Source organism: Miniopterus schreibersii (genome assembly GCF_964146895.1).
Source record: "Miniopterus schreibersii genome assembly, chromosome: 3".
Lineage (NCBI taxonomy): Eukaryota > Metazoa > Chordata > Mammalia > Chiroptera > Miniopteridae > Miniopterus > Miniopterus schreibersii.
In genome coordinates, this window is record NC_138103.1 from 4,703,329 (window position 1) to 4,717,666 (window position 14,338).

General features: G+C 38.0%; 1 protein-coding gene across 1 annotated transcript in view; it reads right to left on the bottom strand.

Moving 5' to 3' along the window:
• The window catches only part of LOC308554460 (phospholipid-transporting ATPase ABCA3-like), a gene marked incomplete at both ends in the record, with an annotated part of 195,441 nt that overhangs the window by 17,574 nt on the left and 163,529 nt on the right, over positions 1-14,338 (bottom strand). Inside the window, 3 exons of the mRNA XM_081131700.1 lie at positions 8,188-8,382; positions 8,599-8,724; positions 14,003-14,178. Of these exons, the coding sequence (XP_080987826.1) occupies positions 8,188-8,382; positions 8,599-8,724; positions 14,003-14,178 (497 nt within the window). The remainder of the gene's footprint in view (positions 1-8,187; positions 8,383-8,598; positions 8,725-14,002; positions 14,179-14,338) is intronic.

A 14,338-nucleotide genomic window follows, 5' to 3' on the forward strand; every position in this document is an offset into this window, starting at 1 on the left:
GCACATGCCCAGGTTGCGGGCTCGATCAATGACTCTCTCATCATTGATGTTTCTACCTCTCTCTCCCTCTCCTTTCCTCTCTCTGAAATCAATAAAGATATATATATATAAAGAAGAAAAAGAAAAATGAATAAAGATAATAATAATTTTTAATGGGTACACAATATATAAAGATGTAATTTGTGACAACAATGACAAAGTGGAGGTGGAAACAAAGCTGTATAGGAGCAGAATTTCATATGTGATTGAAATTCAGTTGGTATCAACTCAAAATAGATTGTTATAACATTAGAATGTTATATGAAATCCCCATGGTAATCACAAAGAAAATATCTGTTGAATACACATGAAAGGAAAGAAGAAAAGTATCAAAACATGTAAATACAAAAACCACTCTGCACAATGGAAAGCAGTAACGGAGGAAACAAGACATACATAAAACAACAACAAAAGTAAGTCTCTCCCTATTCGTATTCACTTTAAATGCAAATGAATTTAATACCCCATTCAACAAGCATATATTGGCAAAATGAATGTAAAAACCATGATCCAACTATATGATGTCCAGTGAGATTCACTTAGATTTAAGGACATAAATAAGTTGAAAGTAAAAGGACAAAAAATAATAATCTATGCAAATAGTGCCCAAAAGATCTGGGTGGCTATCCTATCATTAGACAAAATAGGCTTTAAGTCAATAACTGTTACAAGAACAAATGCCATATGATTTTACTTATATGTGGGGCTCTGGCTGAAAAAGTTGAAGGGATTAAGAAGTAAAAATTGGTAGTTAGAGAATAGTGATAGGAATGTAAGTTACATCACAGGGAAGTCAATAACATTGTAATAACTATGTACGGCACCAGGTGGGTACCTGAAATATTGGGGGAGTCACTTTGTAAAGTGTATGATAGTCCAACCACTATGCTGTCCACCTGAAACTAATACAAAATAATATTGACTATAAACTGTAATTGAAAAATAAATAAATAAAAATTCCCAAATGGAACAAATACAACATTATATATTGATAAAAGGGTCAATTCACCATGAAGATATAAAAATTATACACATATACACCAAACATCAGAGCTTCAAAGTATATGAAGTAAACAGTAACAGATTCAAAGGGAGAAATAAACTGAACAATATGAGTTAGAGTCTTCAGTACCTTCACTTTTATTATTAGATAAAAAAACAAGACAGAAGATCAATAAGAAAGCAGCGAACTTGAACACCATATAGACCAATTGGACCTAATGACACATACAGAATACTTGACCCAACAACAACAGAATACATATCTTTCACAAGTGCATATGAGGTGTGCACATAAAGTATTCCAAGGATAGACAATATAACATGCCACAGATTAAGTCTAATAATTAAAAAGTATATACAAATTATCTTCATGACCACATTGGAATTAAGGTGAAAATCATAACATAAGGAAAGATGGAGAATGTACAAAGATGTGGAAGTTAAACAACCATTTTTTGGCAACAAATGGGTCAAAGAAGAAATCACAAGGGAAATTAGAAAATACCTAAAACAACACAACAAAATAACACACCAAAAGTTATGGGATGCGTTGAAGCACTACTAAGAGGAGAAATTTATAGCTATAAATGCTAACATTAAAAAAGGACTATCTTGCCCTGGCTGGTGTGGCTCAGTTGGCTGGGTGTCATCCATGCACCAAAAGGTTGCCAGTTTGATTCCCAGTCAGGGCACATGCCTGGGTTGCTGGCTGGATCCCCAGTGGGGAGCACACAGCGGGCAGCTGATCAATGTTTCACTCTCACATCGATGTTTCTCTCTCCCTCTTCCTTCCCCTCTTTCTAAAAAAAAAAAAAGAAATCAATAAAACTATATATTTTTTTAAAGGAAAATCTCAAATCAATAACCTAACTTTACATCTTTAGCAAGTATAAAAATAATAAACCCAAAGCTAGCAGAAAGAAGGTGTGAACCCTACTATGAAAGGCTCCTAGTGGCTGTCGGGGCTCCCATTTTTAAAAAACAGAACCTAGCAGCCATTTCTATACATAGGATCTCACACAATTGCACTTCAGGGAAAAGCCTGCACAGAACTCCCTGCCTCTGCACGAAACTGCCGCCTGCCTGGTGTCCCTGCACCTGAGCCAGCCTTTTAAAGGAGCTCCTGGAGTCCTATTTCAACCAACAGGACTGAGGCTTTCCCCCTCCAATCAGACCTATGCAGCTCCAATCAACCAAAGTGGCTCTGTTCTGACCAGTCAGGACAGTGCCTGTTGGACCAAACAAACCCAAGGATTTGGAGTCCTCATTTTCGCGAGGCCAGTCCAATCAGGAATCAGGGGCAAGGACTTCTGTCCATCTAAGACAGTACTTTCCAGGCTGAAGACTGCATCTCCCTGGCTGAGCTGAATGAAACGCTGAAGCTGTCTCACTGGAGCAGAGTGGAGTGGAGCAGAGCAGTACAGGCCAGAACAGACTGGCACAGAGCAGAGGGAACAAATCACAGCGGAGCGGAGCAGAGCAGCACAAAGCAGGCTGGCAAGGAGCAGAGCAGAGCCGCCCAGCCAGAGGGGCCTGGCCCCAGGGCTGCCTCGCAGTCATGCTGTTTTCCCAGCCCTGCTGTGTGACAGTTGAGCTGCCCCACCACTGTGCTGTAGCACAGTTGAGCTGTTTGCACTGAATAAAGTTTCCTCCTTCACCACACCCCAAATTGGGGATTCCTGTTGGCATTGAAGTGGTGCCAATGACCATCAGTTGACAAAAGACCTAATAAAGATGAAAGGTAAATAAATAAAATAAAGAATAAAAAATAACATTGGAGAAAATCAATGAAGCTGTGGATGAAGAGGGGCCACATACTAAACCTGAAAGGCTCAGGGAAGGCCTGCATGGTGGCCTTGCAAACTCAGAGACCTAAAATAACCACAAAGGATGGCCTGAAATTAAAACTTTTTAAACATAAACATTTATGGTTGGTAGCCATGTCCTGAGGCAGTATTTTTTCCTAACAAAAGTTAACCTTCGCCTTCACTAAGCCTGTTGGTTGTCTTTTTGCATCTAAGATAACATACCAGATTAACACATGCCCTTGCAAAACAAAGTAATTTTCCCTTTTTCTGGCCCTTTTCCCTTTTTCTGCACCAGGGCAGAGACCAGGAATCTTCTCACTGTCATTGACATCTTAACTGTTGACTGTTAACTGTCCTGAACCCACCCAGGTAAAAGAAGTGTGTGTCTATCATTTTACTTTTATCCAATCCCAGAGGTTTCCCCACTTTGCTTTCTCCCACCTCCCTAATCAATCACCAATGGTTTCATGTAACCCACTTATGTCTTCCCCTTTGATTGGAATCTATAAAGCAAGGGGCAAAACTGCCATTCTCAGGAGCATTATTTTGATGCATTGAGATTTTGCTTCTTGGCAATTGTCGATAGTTTGGCTCAAATAAACTCACAAAAAAATTCTTCACAGGTTTAAATGACTTGTTACGTTAACAAAACTAAAAGTTAGTACTTGGAAAAGATCACAAAGTTAAAAACCTTTATTATGTTGACTAAAGAAAAAGGGAAGACACAAATGACTAAAATCAGAAATAAAGTGTGAACATTACTACTGATCTTACGCAAATACAGGGTGGGCAAAAGTAGGTTTACAGTTGATTGTATGGAAAAATAATACAATAATTAATAAACAGCACAAGAATAAACTGTTTCACATACTCACAACTGTAAACCTACTTGTGCCCACCCCTGTATTATAAGACACTAGCATGGACGACTGCACAGCAGCCAATTGGATAACCTAGATGAAATGGGAAAATTCCTACAGACACACACATTCTGGGACTGAATCAAAAAGAAATAGAAAATCCGAACAGACTGATAACTAAGGGGATCAAATCACTAATCACAAACCTTCCAAAAAAGAAAAGCCCTGGACCAGATGATTTCACTGGTGAGTTCTACCAAACACTTCAAGAAGAATCAACACCAATCTTTCTCAAACTCTTCCAAAAATTTAAGAAGAAAGTACACTTCCTAACTCAATTTTTGATGCCAGCAATGCCCTAGAACCAAAGCCATAAAAAGACAAAAAGAAAATGACAGACCTATATCCTTTGTGAATATTGATGCAATACCCACTGATGTATATTAGAAAACATAACTCAGTAGTCTATTAAAAATTATATACCATGACTAAGTAGAATTCATTTCTGGAATGTGAGCATGGTTTAACATATGAAAACCAGTCCATTTAATACACAACTTAATTGATTAAAAAAAAACCTTCAACAGAATTTAACGTGCTTCCATGATAAAAACATACAACCAACTAGGAATAGAAGAAAACTTCCTCACCATAAAAAAGTGAATATAAAAAAATACATAGCTATCACCACACTCAATGGTGGAAGACTGACAGTTTTCCTCCAAAGATCAGGAGCAAAACAAGGATGTCTGCTTTCACCACTTCTATTTAACAGAATATTGAAATTATAGCCACAGATATTTGTCACAAAAATAAATTAAAAACATTCAAATTGGAAATAAGCAAGTAAAATTATCATTGTTCACAGATCATATGATCCCATATGTAGGGAACTCCAGGGTCCACAGACACACAAATCCAGTTAAAATAGACAGATTTACCAAAGTTTTAAGATACAAAATCAACATGCAAAAATCTGTTACATTTCTATACACTAACAATGAATAATCCAAAGAGGAAATTAAAAACACACACAAATCAATCTACAATAACATTAAAAATAAAATACTTAGGAACAGACAACCAAGGAATCAAAATACATCTGTACTAAAAACTACAAAATGTTTAAAGACATAAATGAATGGAAAGACATCCATGTTCATGGATTAAGAGACTCAATATTAAGATGTCAAAGTTAGCAAAAATTATCTACAGATTCAATGCAATCTCTACCAAAATCCTAATTTTTTTTCTTTCACAAATAGAAAAAAAAAATCCTTAAAATTTGTATGGGAGCTCAAGTCCCTAATTAGCCAATACAATCTCAAAAAAGAAGAATACATACATACACTTCCTGCTTTCAAAACTTGCTTAAAAGCTGAAGTAATCAAAATACTATAGTACTGGCAGGAAGACAGATATAGAACAATGAAACAGGACAGCTCAGAAACAACCCCTTGCAAAAATGGTCAAATGCTTTTCAACAAGGGCGCAAAAGACATTCGTGAGGCAAAGAACAGTCTTTTAAACAAATGGTGCTGGGACAGCTATTTATTCAAGTCAGACTGAATTTTTTTTTCTTTTTAATAATTTTTTCTTTTAGAGAGAGAGGAAGGGACAGAGAGAGAGAGAAACATTGATGTGAGAGTGAAACATTGGCTGCCTTCTGCACACCCCCTACCAGGGATGGAGCCCGCAGCCCGGGCATGTGCCCTGACTGGGAATTGCACTAGCAACCTCTCAGTACCCTGGACGATATCCAACCAACTGAGCCACACCGGCCAGGGTGCAAAGACTGAACTGTGACCTTTACCTTCTATCATATAATAATTAACTTAAAATGGATCGAAGACCTAAAAGTAAATTCTAAAACTGTAAAACTCTTGGAAGAAAACATAGGGAGAATCTCACCATATTGGATTTGGTAATGATTTTACAAATAAAACCAAAAGTTCAGGCAACAAAAAAAGTATGTAAGTTGTACTTCATCAAAATTTAAAAATTTTGTGCATCAAAAGATATTTGAAAGGCAGCCAACAGAATGAGAGAAAATATTTGCAAATCATACACACGATGAGGGATAATTATCCAGATTACATAAAGAACTTTTCCAACAACAAAAATCAAACAACCCAAATTTAAAATGTACTAAGGAACTGAATAAGCAGTTCTTCAAATAAGATATACAGATGGCCAATAAGCACCTGAAAAGATGTTCAACATCAAAATCATTAGAGAAATGAGAGTCAAACCACAATGATATGTCACTTCCCACCCACTTCCCACCCACTAGGATGGGTGTTATCGATTAAAAAAATAACAAGTGTCCGTGATAATGTGGAGAAATTGGAACTCTTGTGAACTGCAGGTGAGAATATAAAATGGTACAGCCAATTTAAAATACAGATGTCGCCCGGCCGGGTGTGGCTCAGCGGTTGAGCGTCGACCTAGGATCCAGGCGATCGGGGTTCGATTCCCGGTCAGGGCACATGCCTGGGTTGCAGGCTCGATCAATGACTTTCTCATCATTGATGTTTCTATCTCTCTCTCTCCCCCTCCTTTCCTCTCTCTGAAATCAATAAAGACATATTTTTTAAAAAAGTAAAATACAGATGTCATTTCCTCAGAAAATTAAACTAATTACCCTAGGTCTTATAATTCCACTTTTAAAAACATGCCCAAAATAACTGAAAGATATTTGTACACCCATGTTCAGAAGAGCATTATTTATAATAGACAAAGAGTGGAAATAACCCCAATGCTCATCAATGGATTAATGGACAAAGTGTGATATATACATATAATGGAATGCTATTCAGCCTGAAAGTGGTATAAAATTCTGATACATATGTGAACCTTGAAGGCATTATGCTAGATATACTAAGTCAGGCACAAAAGAACAAATATTATATGACAGTGGCTACCAGGGGTGGAGGAGGGTGAGGCGCCTCTGTTTAACAGGTTCAGATTTTCATTCTGAAATGGAAAAGTTCTGGAGATGGAGAGTGGTGAAGTTTGCACAATAATATGAATGACCTGAATGCCAATGAATTGCACATTCAGAAATGTTTAAAATGGTAAACTTTATGTTACTTTTTAATTTAATTAAAAAAATATTTTTATTGATTTCAGAGAGAGAGGAAGAAAGAGGGAGAGAGAGACAGAGAAACATCAATGATGAGAGAGTCATTGATCGGCTGCCTCCTGCACGCCCCCTGCTGGGGATGGAGCTCCCAGCCCAGGCATGTGCCCTGACTGGGAATTGAACCCCGATCACTTGGATCTTAGGTTGATGCTCAACCCCTGGGCCAAACCGGCCGGGCTTATGTTACACATTTTTTATCACAATAAAATGTTAAAAACATGTTTAAAGCCCAAGGAAATGAAAAGATCACCATCTGTCATGTTTTGGAACAGCAAATTTGGAGAGATTTCCTGAAGATTGAAAAGCTCCCTCAGACCGAGTTCGTCACTGCAAAGGACTTTTTCTTTTGTTTCCAATTTAGCTTTTTCTGTTTGGCAGCACCTTTGCTTAATTTTCTTTTTGTCATTCTTCACAATCCCATGTCCCCCGAAGGGATTTGATTAGTGGTATAGATAGGGGTACTTAGGAAGACCCCTGCCCACCTCTTCCATCCCAGGACCACCTGGCAGGACCCACTCACCTTCTGTCATCATGTATCACTTCTTCCTCTAGTTCCTCAATTTCTTCCCATCTAGTGATCAAATTGTTCAATGTATAAAGTAGCTCCTGCCTCATTCTCACAACTGAGTAAATCCTAATTCTTCCCTTTGCTCCACAGATAACTTTCTTCAAAATAGAATTCCACTTTTGTTACCACACTGCCATGTATCCTACAGCACACAGGCTCCCCCAGCCCCACCTTCTGAGTTTAGATGGCAGAGTTCAGTGACCTGCACCGTCCGGGCTCCCACGACCACTGCCCCACTAACCCTAGTGCCAGCTTCAGCAGTGAGTTCTAGTTACTACAGCCAAGGGACCCCCTTCAGGCTTTCTCTCGCCTGGGACTTCCTTGAGTTTGACCTCTTGGACCAGGGGTACACAGGCCAGCTGCCTCGCTTCAGTCTGGGACTGCTCAGGCGGCCGCCCTGTCACAGAGCTCTAAGAGGAACCACGGCTTCACTTACCACTCAACCGCAGGTCACCTTCTCCTTGCGGCCCGTCTTTCCTTCCTACGGCAGCCTGTCTGGCGCACCTTGGAGGACGCGGTGTTGACAGAACTTCCCTTGTACTCTAACAGCTTCAAAGACCACAAAGACACTCTCGTCTTAGATTTTGCTCTTGATGCTTCACTCTCTCTCATCAAAAATGTATTTCTCCCTCCAGAACCTACGAAGTCAACAGTATCTATATGGATGCCCAGCATAATTCCTATCTATTCTCTCCTGCCACCTGCCTGTTACCTGTACCCTGGGTCATCATGCTTCTCACATCTCAGGCAGTAATAGCGTCTTACCCTTTGGATATTTTTGGTGATGCAAATGCCATCAATGAACACATGCCCAGTGGTAGCAGTCTCTTCTCCAGTCAAAATTTGGAAGGTAGAAGTTTTTCCAGCTCCATTGAATCCCAGCAATCCAAAGCACTCCCCCTTTTGGATTGCTACGGAGATATTTTTCACAGCCAGAATGACTGGATACTTAAAATATATCTAAAAAATCAATATAGTAAAGAATATTTATAGGTCAAGTACAGTAAATAGCCCAGACCCCCATGGACCACTGTCTTCAGACAATTTCACAAAAATTCTTCTATTACACTTGGGAAATACATATAGATCCCAAAGAACTACAGTGAACCCTGGACATCAACGGCATGCTCTGGGGTAGGAATAAGCCAGCTTATGCTGGTCAGTGAATGATGTTACCTTTGTGAGCTTCTTAATAAGTATTGCGGAACTCATCATCTCCTGAGGGTGCCCCAGAATTCGCTTTCTTTCATTTCCTACATCCTCATCTTCATGTTCTCCAGATAATTCCTTAGACAGTTTTCCCTGTATTTTCAAGACAAGAATCACAGAAGTGGCTGTTCTTTAGGCCTCTGGTCTAGACTGGATGGCTTCATGGAACCTAAACTGGAGGATAACCTCAAAGGTGTCAGAACAGAAGGTTTGAGTCAATTCAAGAAATTTCTGGATATCAGCTCAGCATTGCATGGACACCTTGACTAAGTTTAAATAATATACAGTTCATCACTAGAGGAGAAGGAAAGGTTATTTCATATACTAGAAGGAGTGTAAATTAACATGGCAATTTGTGTAATTTAAATATTTAAAGGACAGAATTTAAAGTATTCAGATAAATGAATACTTGTGTGTGTGTGTGTTTTGTTTGTTTGTTTTCTATCACTCTGATCCTTAAGAAGGAAGTCAACTCAAGAGGCTAAGTAGCTCTAAAAAATAGTCAAAACATTTTTTAAAATATGTTTTTATTGATTTTTTAGAGAGAGAAGAAGGGAGAGGGAGAGGGAGAGAGAGATCGAGAGATCGATGTGAGAGAGCATCGATCAGTTGCATCCCATTTGGGGGACTGAACCCACAACCTGGGCACATGCCCTGACTGGGAATCAAACTGGCAACCTTTTGGTGCACAGGATGACACTCAACCAACTAAGCCATAGTGGCCAGGGCATAAGTTTTTAATAATAAATAAATTTTGCCAAAATGAAACTGTAGTGGGAGCTAAGAAAATCAGCAAGACTTAACTAGACTTTTCCTAAGAGACTCACTGGGCACCTATGTTTTCAGGATATATATTACAGGAGAACCTTGTTATTTAGTAACCTTGACTAGACCAAACAGCTTCAGGAAACTGATCTCAAGATATCAGAACAGAAACTTGGCGTACTTTTTAAAGATCACTTTGTCCTATCACTTCAGAACACATTGCTTTTTTAAATTTTATTTTCACAGATTAAGAAATTAGGATTACAGAGCCTAATTTTTAGTCCAGAAATGGACACCTCATGAAAAATAAAGCCACAACTGAGATCCATCAAGTGTAATTTATTACAATCACAGTGTGCTCAACCATGAAAGACTAAAGAAAAATTAACTTTCTTTTACAAGGGAGAGAGAAATAAATCACTAAGATCTCAAATAGAAAAATTTTAAGACTTAACAGAATGGCACAGTGAGAAGATTGATGGATCTGTGCCCTAGTGAAACTGGGGAAAATTATTTAAATAATAACCATTTAAAGCCTTTGTAAATGATCCTAAGGGCATACAACAAATAAAGAAATATTTATTCAATAAAACCTACTAAACTTTGTAGTAACGATAAAATCCTGCGGCATTTGAATCATGACCCACCCTCTCTGTCCCTCCCCTCAGCTCAGAACAGAACTTCACTCTAGGCAGGTACAGCCAAGAACACAGGGCTCTCTCTTCCCTCACCTTACAATCGAGAGCTAAGGTATCCTTCTGGAAGAGAAAGAAATAAGCATTTCTCATCTCACTCCCCAGCTGCCTGCTGAAGAGGCCATGCTCTAGGTGAGTGTATTTGAGAGTCTGGGGCTCCCTTCTCCCACTCAGCCTCTGCACATTGAGTGCAGGGCCTCCCTTTGGGTGTGGTGTGGTATATCGGGCCTAGCTCATTCTTAGGACAGAGGCTTCAGGTGGAAAGCCGGAGACTACTGCCCTCCACCAAACGCCCTGCTCCTGAAGCAGGGATATCACTCAGGAGAGAAGGGTACCACATGCAGAATTAGGAGGTTTGTTCCTTACCTCACACCATACACAAGAATCAACTCAAAATGGATTCAAGACTTAAACATAAAACCTGAAAGTATAAAACTCCTCAAAGAAAACAAAATTTTTGCCTTTGGTCTTGCAATGATCTTTTTTTTTTTTTTTTTTTTTTTTAATTTCACACCAATAGCAAAGGCAACTAAAGCAAAAATAGGTAAGTGTAACTGTTGGTGGTGAAACGGCACTAGAATGTTACCAGTGACTGAATCTTGGTTCAGCAACATCGGTACTTGAGTTCTGGCTAAGAAACAATTCAGACCCAAAGCCATAATAATCAAAACAGCCTGACTGGCATAAACATAGATACAGATCAATGGAACTGGGTAGAGAGTCCAGAAATAAACCCGCGTTCATATGGTCAATTAATATTTGACAAAAAAATCAAGGACATTCAATGTAGTAAAGACAGTCTATCTAATAAATGGTCTTGAAAAAATTGGACAGATACATGCAAAAAAATGAATGTAGACCACCTTCTTACACCATATACAAGAATAAACTCAAAATGGATCAATGACTTAAATGTAAGGCCTGAAACCATAAAACTGCTAGAAGAAAACATAGGCAGTAAAGTCTCAGACATTTCTCTCAGCAATATTTTTTCTAATATATCTTTTCAGGGAAGGGAAACAAAAGATAAATAAATGGGACTACATTAAAAAAATTTTGCACAGGAAGGGAAACTATCAACAAAACAAAAGACAAATGACTGAAAGGGAGAGCATATTTGCCAATGATACATCTGATAAAGTATTAACACCCCAAATTTATAAATAATTTATACAACTCAACAAACGCACACATACACACACTCAACAAACCACCCAATGAAATTGTAGACAGAAAACCTGAATAGATAATTGTCCAAGGAGGAAATAGAGATGATCCATAGACATATCAAAATTTGCTCAACATCACTAACCATCAGAGAAATGTAAATTCAAACCATGATGAAATACCACCTCACACCTGTCAGAATGGTTATCACCAATAAATTCACCAACAAGTAGGTGTTGGTGATGATATAGGAAAAAAAGAATCACAGTGCACTGTTGGTGGGAATTCAAACAGGTGCAACAACTAAGGAAAACAATGTGGAAGTTCTTAAAAATGGAACTGCCTTGTGACCCAGCAATTCCACTTCTGGGTATATATCTGAAGAACCCCAAAACACTAATTTGAAAGAATATAGGCACCCCATGTTGTCTTCAACACTACTTAAAGTGAAGATATAAAAGCAACACAAGTGCCCATCAATAGACAAGTGGATAAAAAAAGTAGTGACGGGATTAAGCAAAGAACAAAAATATTTATAGACACTGATAACAGTATGGTGATTCCCAGAGGGAAAGAGGGGTAGGGGGAGGTAGAAGAGGGCATAGGGGGGATAAGTTGTGGTGGAAGGAGCCTCGACATGGGTTGGTAAACACAATACAATATAGAGCTGATATACTGTAGAATTGTATACCCATATAATTTTATTAATCAATGTCACCTGAATACATTTAATAAGAAAATACAAAGAAAAATAAAAAATGCTTTGAGATGAATGAAAATTAAGACACACCATAACAAAAATTGAAATGCAGCTAAGTTAGTGCTTAGAGGGAAATTTATAGCTCTAAACATCTGTATTTAAAGAAGAAAGATATCAAATCAGCTTCATGACCTGCCACAGTAACACAATTCAGAAAGCAAAGCAGGCTAAACCTAAAGCAAGCAAAAGAAGAAAAGAAACATTAAAGCAGAAATTAATGAAACATTAAAAAAATTAAAGAGAATAGAAATATAAAGAAAATCAATAAAATCAAAGTTGGTTCTTTGCAAAGATGAAAATTTATAAACCTTTCTTTAGAATGATCAAGACAGTAAGAGATACACTAAAACTACTAAAATTAGAAATAAGAAATAAGATATTATTATTGACAAAGGAATAAACAATTGCAGACAAATAAATTAGATAATTTAGATGAAACCGTAAAGTTTTCCAAAGACGCAAATTACTGAAACTGACTCAAGAAGAAACAAAATATCTGACTAAACCTACAGCAAATAAAGCAGGAACACTGGTGAATCAGAGGAAAGTCACTAACACATTTTGCAGCAATCGTGCAGGTAGAGAAATCCGAACCTGCCAGGATACTTGGCAGCCAGCCGCTCCCAGCGTGCGGATGGCACTTTATAGAAAAGCTTCCGGAGGCCCCTCTGGGTGACTTGTTTCTGCGCAGGAGCCGTGGCTGCTGTGGGCCAGTCGGGCGAGCTGTCAGAAGAAGCGAATGCAGACGGGAGAGCACAACCGAGCTGGGCTCCATTAGCACCTGGGCATCAGTCTCAGTGAAGACTGTCACTGCCACCAATCACAACGATCTTGAGAGAGCCATGTGCCGCTTCAATTCTGCCTTCCAAATCTCATGGGAATTTTTTAAATCACCAACTTTAGGCTGGAATAATCCAGGGAAGGGGATTCTGGAAAATATGGTTTCAGTTTATCCAAGCTGGCATCATGCCTTGGTACAGGATGGTCAAACTGGTGGTGGAAACTAAAGATAAAGAGAATCTCTTGAAAAAAGCCAAAGAACACAATGCTTTACATAAAAGAGAATGACCTGAGTGATAATTTCTTCCCATCCGAATTTTAAAAGCCAGAAGGAAGTACATTATTGAAGTAATGACAGAGATTAAAAGTATCTAAAGGAACAATTTACAGAATTAAAGGGAGATATAAACAAATCTACAATCAGGATTGGAGATTTTAAACCTTTCGTTAGCAATCAATAAATCAATCAGACAAAAATGTCAGTTAAAGACTAAGTGATGTAAGCAACACCATCAATCATCATTACAACCAACAAATGCAAAATACACATTTATTTCATGTAAACATGGCACATTACCAAGATTGGTCATATGCTGAACCAAAGAACAAATATGATTGGATTTTAAAAAATTGAATACGAGTATGTTCCTTGACCACAGAAGAACTAAATTAGGAATCAATAACAACAATATATCTAGAAAACTCCCAGATACTTGGAAATTAACCTACAGACATTTACATAATCCATACAAAAAAAAAGAAATCATACAGGAAATGAGAAGATACTTTGAGCATTTAAATGATAATAAAAATATAAGAAATCAGCTTTTTAGGGTACAGCTATAGCATGGCTTATAGGGAAATGCTTAGCATTCAATGTTTATATTAGAAAAGAAGAAAGACGTAAAAGCTATGGCTTTAGGCTTCACATAAAGAAACTGGAACAAAGGAGGGGAGAAACCAGTGAGAGAGAAAATAGTCAATAATAGACAAAGTTTGGTTCCTTGAAATAATCAACAAAATAAATGCAGTTTATTGTAGGTAAATTATACCTTAATAAATTTTATTAAAGAAAATATATTTCTGGGGACATAGAGGGTTTTTTCCTCCACTAACTGAGATAGTCATATGTAGCTACATGCTTTTCAGGTCTAATGTTCCATCTTCTTAGAGTTATTCTTAAGGTCCGTGCTTAACTACTCACCTTGTTGAACATCTTATAGAGGCCAAAATAAATATATTGATTGAGAAATGATCTTAGCTTCCACCAAGCCGTCTCCCGAAAGAAAATCAAGAGAAGGCAAAGAAGGCCTATGGTACCCATCATAATTAAGTACTTTCCAATCATTTGGTCGTCCAAAGAATAAATACTCGTAGTATCTGAGAATAGCAAAGGAAGAGAGAGAGAAAGAGGGGGAGAGAGAGAGAGGTCTTACTGCAGGACATTGACACAATGAACATGGCCTAAGAAAACCACAAGTAGGAAGAAATATTGGATAAAATGAAACAGGCTAAGCTGAGAAGTACTTAGAGTGTGAGA